The sequence below is a fragment of the Odocoileus virginianus genome, chromosome 3, assembly GCF_023699985.2.
Source record: "Odocoileus virginianus isolate 20LAN1187 ecotype Illinois chromosome 3, Ovbor_1.2, whole genome shotgun sequence".
NCBI lineage: Eukaryota > Metazoa > Chordata > Mammalia > Artiodactyla > Cervidae > Odocoileus > Odocoileus virginianus.
Window position 1 is genome coordinate 58,157,637 of NC_069676.1, and position 9,857 is coordinate 58,167,493.

Sequence of the window (9,857 nt, forward strand, 5' to 3'; positions counted from 1 at the left end):
ATTCTTATAGGAGAGGACATCCTTTGTAGGATAAATGGGAAAGGGCACACATTGTGACTGTGGTTATGTTTCCCAGTGTTTTCATTACCCGTTGCTCATTTTTTTAAAAATCCAAGTATAGTTGATTTACAATATTGTATTAGTTTCAGGTACATCTCAAAGTGATTCAGTGTTTATATATATGTATAAGTTTTTCAGATTGTCTTCCTTTATAGGTTATTACAAGATATTGAATATTGTTCCCTATGTTATGCAGTAAATCCTTGTTACTTATCTATTTTATATATAGCATTGTGTATCTGTTAACCCATACTCCTAATTTGCCCCTCCCCACTCCCTTTCCTTTTGGTAACAAGTAAGTTTGGTTTTTGAGTCTGTTTGTTTTGTAAATAGATTTGCTTTTTAGATACCACATATAAAGTGATATCATACAGTATTTGTCTTTTTCTGTCTGACTTCACTTAGTATGATATTCTGTAGGTCCATCCACATTGCTGCAAATGGCAATAGTTCATTCTTTTTAATTTTCTAGTGTATGTGTATATATATATGTACCACATCTTCTTTATCCATTCATCTGTTGATAGTCACACAGGTTGCTTCCACATCTTGGCTATTGTAAACAGTACCGCTATGAACATTGGGGTGCACATATCTTTCCAATGCATGTGTGTGAAAAGATGCATGCGCCCCAATGAGTTTTTTTCTGAATGTATGCCTAGGAGTTGGATTGCTGGATCATATTGTAGGTCTGATTTTGTTTTTAATTGGAGGAAAATCGCTTTATAGAATCATGTTGGTGTCTGCCATAAACCAACACGAATCAGCCATAGGTATACATATGTCCCCTCTGTCTTGAACCTCCCTCCCACTCCTCACAACTCCCATCCGTCTCAGTTGTCACAGAGCACCACATTGGGGTCCTGTGTTATTCAGCAACTTCCCACTAGCTATCTGTTTTACATGTGGTAATATATATGTCTTAATCTATTCTCTATTTGTCCCACCCTCTTCTTCCCCAGCTGTGACAAGTTTGATCTCTGTGACTGTGTCTCTATTCCTGCCCTGCAAATAGGTTAATCAGTACCATCCTTCTGGATTCCATATATATGTGTTAATATACAATATTTGTTCTTCTCTGACTGCACTCTATATAACAGACTCTAGTTCATCCACCTCACTAGAACTGACTCAGATGCTATTCCTTTTTATGGCTAATATTCCATTATATATATGTACCACAACTTCTTTATCCATTCAACTGTCAATGGACATCTAGGTTGCTTCCATATCCTAGCTATTGTAAATAATGCTGCAATGACTAGTTTTTAAAAAGTAACCTCTCTTTTGTTCTCCATAGTGGTTATGCCAATTTTTACATCCCCACCAATGGTATAGGAGGAACCCCTTTTCTCCACATTCTCTCCAGCATTTATTTTTTGTAGGTCTTTGACATTGCCCGTTCTCATCCTTGTGAAGTGATCTCATTGTAGTTTTGATTTCCATTTCTCTAATACTTAGCCATGTTGAATGTTTCTTCATGTGCCTGTTGATCATCTGTCTCTTCAGAGAACTGTTTAGGTCTGCTCTTTCAATTGAGTTGTTTTTTTTTTTGATACTGAGTTACATGAACTGTTGATATATTTTGGAAATTAACTCCTTGGTTGCATTGTTTGCACATATTTTCTCTTTTCATTTTGTCAGTGGTTTCCTTTGCTGTGCAGAAGCTTTTAAGTTTAGTTAGGTTCCATTTCTTTATTTTTGCTTTTCTTTCTTTTCCTTGGGAGACTGACCTAAGAAAACATTGTTATCATTTATGCCAGAATGTTTTGCCTATGTTACTCTTCTTGGAGTTTTGTGGTATCATGTCTTACGTTTAGGTCTTTATATAATTTTTTTTTTTTTTTTTTTTTTTTTTTTTAAATTTTTATTAGTTGGAGGCTAATTACTTTACATCATTACAGTAGTTTTTGTTATACATTGATATGAATTAGCCCTGGATTTACATGTATTCCCCATCCCAGTCCCCCCTCCCACCTCCCTCTCCACCCGATCCCTCTGGGTCTTCCCAGTGGTCTTTATATAATTTTGAGCTTATTTTCATATATGGTATTAAGGAGTGTTCTGTTTCCTTTTTTTCTAAATTTTTATTTTATATTGGAGTATAGTTGATAAACAGTGTTGTGTTACTTTTAGGTATATAGTAAAGTGACTCATTTATACATATGCATATACCTATTCTTTTTCAAATTCTTTTCCCATTTAGGTTATTACAAAATATTAAGCATAATTCCCTGTGCTATACAGTAGGTCTTGTTGGTTATCTATTTTAAATATAGCAGTGTGTATGCATCAATCCCAAACTCCCAGTTTATTCTCCTCCCCCTTTGGTAACCATAAGCTTGTTTTCAAAGTCTCTGAGTCTGTTTCTGTTTTGTAAATAAGTTCAGAAGTATTGCAATGAACCCTGGGGTGCAATTTTTTTTTCATCTCATTATGGTTTCCTGCCCTATATGCCTAGGACTGGGATTCCTGGATCACATGGTAGGTCTATTTTTAATTTTCTAAGGCACTTCCATACTGTTTTCCACAGTGGTTGCACCAATTTACCTTCCCATCTACAGTGTAGGAGGGTTTCCTTTTCTCCACATCTGCTCCAGTATTAATTGTATATTTTTTGATGATGGCCATTCTGACTGGTATGAGGTGATACCCCACTGTAGTTTTGATTTGCTTTTTTCTAATAATAATATGGAATATCTTTTAATGTGCTCTTTAAGCAGTCTTTGCTTATGTCTTCCTCCCAGTTTTGATTGGATTGTTTGCTTTTTGATATTGAGCTACATGAGCTGTCTGTATATTTTGGAGATTAATTCCTTGTTGGTTGCTTCATTTGCAAAGATTTTCTCCCATTCTGAGGGTTGTCTTTTCGTTTTGTTTATGGTCCCACTTATTTATTTTTGTTTTCATTTTCTTTACTCTAGGAGGTAGATCAAACAAGATCTTGCTGTGATTTATGTCAAAGAATGTTCTGCCCATGTTTTCCTCTTAAGAGTTTTATAGTATCTGGCCTTACATCTAGGTATTTTATTCTTGTCGGTGCGTTGTTGAATAGGATTGTTTATTTCTGATATTTTGTTGTTAGTGTATGGAAATGCAGTAGATATCTGTGTATTGATTTTGTGTCCTGCAGCTTGACTAAATTCCTTGATGAGCTCTAGTAGTTTTCTGGTGACATCCTTAGGATTTTCTTTGTATAGTGTGTCATCTGCAAACAGTGATGGTTTTGTTTCTTTTCCAATGTGGATTCCCTTTATTTCTTTTTTTTTTTTTTGTCTTCTCTGATTGCCATGGCTAGGACTCCCAAAGCTATGTTGAATAAAAGTGGCGAGAGTGGACATCCTTGTCTTGTTCCTGATTTTAGAGGAAATGCTTTCAGCTTTTCACCATTGAGAATGATGTTAGCTGTAGATTTGTCATATATGGCCTTTGTTATGTTGAGGTAGGTTTTCTCTGTGCCCACTTTCTGGACAGTTTTTAATCATAAATTGGTGTTGAGTTTTGTCAAAAGCTTTCTCTGCATCAATTGAGATGATCATATGGTTTTTATTCTTCAATTTTTTGATGGGGTGTATCACACTAATTGACTTGAAGATACTGAAAAATCCTTGTATCCCTGAAATAAATCCCACTTGATCATGGTGTATGATCCTTTTATTGTATTGGTGGATTAGGATTGCTAGTATTTTGTTGAGGATAAAGATCAGAGCAGAAATAAATACAATAGTGATGGAGAAAACAGAAAAGATCAGTGAAACTAAAAGCTGGGTCTTTGAAAAGATACAGTTGATAAACCATTAGCCAGACTCATCAAGATAAAAAGGGGAAAGGGTGTAAATCAATAAAATTAGAAAGGAAAAAGAAAAAGCTACAACTGACAGCACAGAAATGCAAAATGGACAACCTGGACGAAATGGTAGCAACCTGCCAGGAACAACCTGCCAAGACGCAACCAGGAAGAAATAGAAAATATGAACACACCAGTCACAAGTACTTAAATTGACATTGAAAATGTGATTAAGAAACTCCCAACAAACCAAAGTCCAGGGCCAGAGGGCTTTACAGATAAATTCTATCAAACATTTAGAGAAGAGGTAACACTTAACCTTCTTAAACCCTTCCAAAAAATTGCAGAGGAAGGAACACTCCCAAACTCATTCTGTGAGGCCACCATCACCCACCCTGATACCAAAACCAGATGAGGATACCACCACAGAAGAAAGAAAATTATCAGCCAATATCACTGATGAACATGGATGCAAAAATCCTCAACAAAATATTCTTGATTAATTCTCTCTTTTCTCCCAATCATGAGTTTTCACCTTGTATACTATAGTTTGGTGCTTCTACTATATGTTTTCTTTTGAAGGTTACCATTTTGAAGAAGATTGTGAATAAATAATGGGAGTGGGAGATGGCAGCGGGGTGCTGGTTTTCCAGAGGAGGGGGCGGGGGTCACTCAAACCAGCACATGACTAACGTCTGAGCTTCCCGTCCCATTACAGTCCCGCGCCTTCCTGAAGGACTATTACCGGGACCACAACGTCGAGCTTTCCAAGCTGCTGTACAAGATGGGCCAGACACTGCCGACCTGGCTCCGGGAGGAGCTGCAGAACACCAGGTAGCCACGGCCCCACCGCCGGACTGAATGTGACGGCAGGGACGTCCCGCCACACGCTGAGCCAGACTGACCTGCAGAGTGGGGAGCGGGGCCCGGCCGGCCAAGCACTCACAAGCAATACTCCGCCGCGGCCCGGGCCAGCCAGGAGGAGAGCCCAGGCAGGTGCCCACGTGCCTCAGAGCATCCAGCACGCGGTCGGTGGCCTCTCGGACCTCCCTTGCCACCTGAGGTCCGTTCCTCTCAGTCTTTATGGGGAGGCCACTTCCTGTTGGTGGAGGACCACATGCTGGTAGGAGGGAGTCCGCAAGACTGTTCTCTGTCCCTCACTGTGTTCTACCCACCGCGCGCTCCATCCTTCACTCCTGCCCTGTAGGGTGTCCACTCAGTGTTAGCTGCCACATCGTCTCTGTCCTCCTGACAACAAGGACAAGGGTCCAGCTGGGACCTTTGGCAAACCAGAGAGAGAAATTGGACGTTTCGCTGATGTTTCAAGCCAGGCTCTTCAGAGGGGTCAGCTGGAAACCCAGAGGCAGCCACAGGCGGGGTGTGAGGGTGGCCACCTTGAGAGAATGCTGGACCTCCACACCCATTGCGGCTCATTACCTTTGCATCTCACCTTCCCACTTTGGGGAAAGAACCGCTGGTTCATACAGTACCCACCCAGTTCTCAAGGCCACCTTCAGGGCCCTGGGGGCACTGCCATGCCATTTGGACCCAGAGACCCAGTCCTCAGCCCTGCCCCCTCTCTCCCCCTGGGATATGACATGCGTGGTGTTTCCTGTGGTAAGAGACTGAGGCAGTCGTGGGGCCGGCCGTATACATGCTCCCGTGTACATCTATTGTCCCCAGGCCCCTGCCTTGGCCCCAGGCAGATGCTGGACAGAGTTGGTGAGACTGCCAGCTCCCTGGGGCCGAGGGTACCTAGAGCCCCCCTTAACCTCCCAAGTACTAAGAAGCTAAAGTATTTTAATATTTTTTTTTTTTCTTGGTGCCAGAGTTTATACCCTGGGTGCTGGGGTTGCACTGTGTTACATATATATATATAACTGTGTATATATATATATATATATATATATATATTATATTTTTTTGGTTGGGTTTGTTTTTAATTCAGTCGTACAGAATGGTGGCAAGCCCCAGTCCCAAAGGGTGTCCTATCTCAGTGCTAGAGCATGGGATGGAGGGGGCGGTATGTATCTTAATGTGTGGGGGCCTCAAGGACACAGAATGAATGTGCCCTTGGAGAGGTCAAGTGCCATGGCTGCCCTGCAGCTACTCCAGGAGAACAGGGGTGGTGATATGCAGAGGGAAGACCTACTGTCTCCAGGAAGTCTGGCTTCATGAAGTGCAGTGATCCCAGGGGACTTCTGATCAAAGGAAACAGCCAGGCTGAGGTAGGAGACCCCGGGGCTAAATGCTGGCCTGTCCCCTTCCCCTCACATGGTGCTAGGTTGGGAGCTGCCCTGGGAGCTTGGGGGCCCCCAGGACCCCCCCCCCCCAGCTGTCTCTAGGCCCCTCTGCAGACAAGGGGATCTCTGGACTAGTTTCTGGTGGGGGGCTGCTCCTACCCCCACTCTTAACAATGTGAAGTGACTAAGGCTGGGGTGCCTCTTCCCCAGTCCCTCCCACTGCCAGTTCTGCTTTGAACTGACACCTCGGAAATCCTTTCTAGAGAGCCTGGTCTTGTTCAGAAGACTTTAGGATGTTGGGGCTGCGGGGTCCTTCAACGGGTGTGGACACAGCTCCAGAAAGGGGAGGTGGCCTCCTGGGCTGACGTCACAGAATTGACTGGGAGCAGGGCCAAGAAGCGAACTTGAGGCTCCCGCTTCCAGGTCCAGAGCTCTTCTTCCAGTGCCACACTGCCTCTGAGCCCGTCCTTGGGACCCTACTCTGCCAGGTTGCTGTCCCTCACTCGGTCATGCCCTTGGTCATTCCAGGATACGGGGACAAACCACTCCTTCCCAGCCGGTGCCTTCTCAGTCCCAGATCTGCATCCCTGTCGTGCTCGCCCCACCTCAGAAGGCCCTTCCCCAGCCTGGGAACCTGGGTCTTGGTCCCCATGGTCTCCGTGGAATGGAGAAGTGGAGTGTTCTGCGGGGCCGGCTGCATGTGGTTCTACCGTCCCCCAAGAGAGGTGTTCCTATTATGCTTTTCATGGGGCCTCAGGAGCGGAGTGTCTGAGGACTGGGCGACATGCCTGCGTGCATGCTCGTGAGGACTTACTGGCACCAGACTCCCAGAGCTGGCAGCGGCTTCCGCAGCACAGAGCCCAGCCTTCCTTCCCGCCCTTCAGTGCGGGGCTCATGTTCTGTGATGAGGACCTCACAGCTCCCACCGTCTGAGGTCTGTCCTCACGGGGCAGGTGGGTCCGCTCCCCTTGTCCTCCGGCCTGAGGAAGAAACAGGCAGGTGTGAGACCCTGGGGGAGCAGAGGAAATCCTGGGGACTTGACCTGTCACCTGTTGTAAGTCTGTCTTGTCACTGCTACTTTTTCCCTTCCCACTAAAGGCATCTGTCTCGAGGACCCCCTGCCAGGACCTGGAGGAACTGGGGAGGGGAGAGAAGTCCCCTAGGGGCGCTTTGGCTACTGAGTACACAGATCCCCCTGAGGGGGGAGAAAACCAGAGGTCAGTGGTGCAGCGTCCTCTGGCCTGAAAACAAGAGCAGAAACTCTGCCCCCCTTCTGCTGTCTCCTCCACATACCTGTGCCCCAGGCTGGGAGCAGGTGCGCTGTGTCACCCGGGCTTCTAGAGCCACCCACGACAGGAGTCTTGCTCTTGGAGAAAGAGTCTGAGGTGTAAGGATGTGTCTCTTCTGCACCTCTCAGTAGGAGTAGCCAGTGCCTCTGGGGCCCAGCGAGGGAGCAGTGGTCTGTTCCCAGCAGGAGGAAACTGCTGGGCTGACCTGCAGAGACCAGTTGGTCCCAGCATGGAGCTGTCCCCACAGGTATGTTAGAAAGAGCAAGTAAATGTTGTACCAGATACTTTATACCAACTCCTACTACCCACTGTTCAGACTTACAGTGAACATTTTGCCACATTTTTTTATCTTTTTGTCTGTACAGTTTTTCTGAACTAGTTTTATCATTAAGACTCCACCCCATATACTTGAGCCTGCATCTCCTAAGAGGTAGGTCATTTTCCTTCAGTTGGCCCCCCATCACACCCAAGACAACAGTCATTTCCCAGCAACATCAGTCCCCATTTAAAGTTTCCCCGAATAATTTATGCCTGGTTTTAGAATCAGGGCCTAGTTAAGGTACACAGGTTGCATCTTGGAAGTGTGTTTTCTAAAGTCTCTTTCAAGCCAGTGAAGTTTTCGTTCTGCCCACTTTGGTTTTTTAAATGACGTTACTTATAAGGCTCGACGTCCCACAAGCTGATCTGTTCTCCACGGTGTCTAGTTCCTCTAACCCCTGTATCGGCAAGGGCGATTAAGGCTATGGGAAGTGTTACCTCTTGTTGCTGACTTAAAAACTTCAGTCCCTCTGCTGTCACCTGTACCAAGTGCCAAATCAACAGAGGGGCGGGCCAGAGCTCCTGGAGAGGGCGGGGGAGGCAGCTTCACAACTGGGCTGGGGGAGTCTAGAAGGAAGAGGCCGCACGCGTGGAGGCTGGGCCTGTTGGAAATGAAACATCTTGGACTCAGAAGGTCCTGTGCTCTCCTGATCCTGGGACTGGACCACAGGGCACCAAATAGTATCTCTTTCTGTTTTGCATCTCTGGGTTTTCACTTCCTGGCGGCCCATGGTCTGTGTGCACGGGGGCAGAGCCACAAGGACGCACCAAAGAAGGGGGTGGGGGCAGCTTGCCCAGGCCACGGTTGAGGAGAAAGCACTGGGCTGGAGGCAGGAGATGTGGTTTTGTCCAAGCTGTGTGCACTAAGGAGCTAGGTGACAGTTTTCCTCCCAGGACTTAACTTCCCATCTAGAATAAGCAGATGGGGCTACAGCGTGGGTTTTCAGACATCGAAGGAAGGAAGGAAGTCGGCTCTCATTGAGGTGGGGATGGAGGTCCCCCTGCCCTTGAGGCAGTGCTGGGCTTCCGGCTTGCTTACCTGGCTGAGGCTGCCTGTCCCCACGGCTTCCCTTCGCCAGCTCAGACCGCCAGAGGCTTTTCCAGCTCCCACCAGGGAGAGCCGTGGGCCTTGTGTGCAGTCAATGTCGAGGGCCCAGGGAAGACTCTGGCTGTATTTTATCCTAATAAGTTCATCCCTCCCTGCCTCTCTGTGGCCCTTGAGGAGAATGAGGGCATTGAGGGTTTTCTATGACTGTGCTAGCTTTTATTATCAGCAAGAGGGCTCCTTTTGTAATTTGTGCATGAAATTCATGTCATTTCCTGGGGAGAGAGGAGCGGGCTGACTGAGAGGGTGGGGGGCAGGTTAGGGGAACAGTCAGAGGTTTCCTTCCTTTGTGGGTGGGGAGGAGGGTGCTTCCCCACTCAGCTGATCAGGGCTCTCAAACCAGCCGTTTTGGGTTGTGTTGAATGTGGGAACCTTCCTCCATTAATGTACAATCTTGAACTAACTGCTAATAAAGTGGGGTTCTGTTTGTACACCTTGGTCACATCTGTCTCTCTGACCTTTTTTTCAAGGCCCACAGGAGTGGTGGAGAGAAGGGTGTTCACACGATGGCCAGTGTGGCCACCCCTATACACACAGTGACTTTGTCAAATCAAAGACCAATCCCACAGACAATAAACCACAGCCTTTCTAGACAGTAGGGGCCTGTCCCAGGACAGCCAGGTGGGGTGTGTCAGATGACAGAGAGCTTGCAGGCACGCTGGACAGTTGAGAAGTGCTGGAGTTCTGTACCGCGAGGAACCTCTGTCTAGAGAGAGTTCTGCCATCAGCGTGTGATGTGATTGAAGACACGTCACTCTCACGCTTGGATTCTTAGTTTCTCTCATCTCTTAGAGGCATGGAAGGTGTTGGACTCAGTGGCCACTCTGGAGAGCTTGATTCAAATGCAGATTCCCTGGCTGTGCCCCCAAGGATTCCTCTGTGGCAGATGCATGTGTGGCCCGAGCATCTGCATTTTAACAGCCTCTCCAGCACACTGAGGCGCCCCACTCAAGGAACCCTGGTTTAGATAGGTGGCTCCTATGGGTTCTAATTAATGAATTCTAATTGATTCCTCCTACTGCCCAAGTAGTGAAAACTTTGGGTGAAATGAATGA

At 46.2% G+C, this 9,857-nt stretch overlaps 1 protein-coding gene across 2 annotated transcripts in view; it reads left to right on the plus strand.

Moving 5' to 3' along the window:
- The window catches only part of NDST1 (N-deacetylase and N-sulfotransferase 1), a 95,116-nt gene extending 85,872 nt beyond the window's left edge, over positions 1 to 9,244 (plus strand). For both annotated transcript variants that reach the window (XM_020885135.2, XM_070465645.1), the window contains one exon: positions 4,566 to 9,244. In XM_020885135.2, the coding sequence (XP_020740794.2) occupies positions 4,566 to 4,685 (120 nt within the window). In that variant the 3' untranslated portion in view covers positions 4,686 to 9,244. The remainder of the gene's footprint in view (positions 1 to 4,565) is intronic.
- Positions 9,245 to 9,857: the final 613 nt, after the last annotated feature.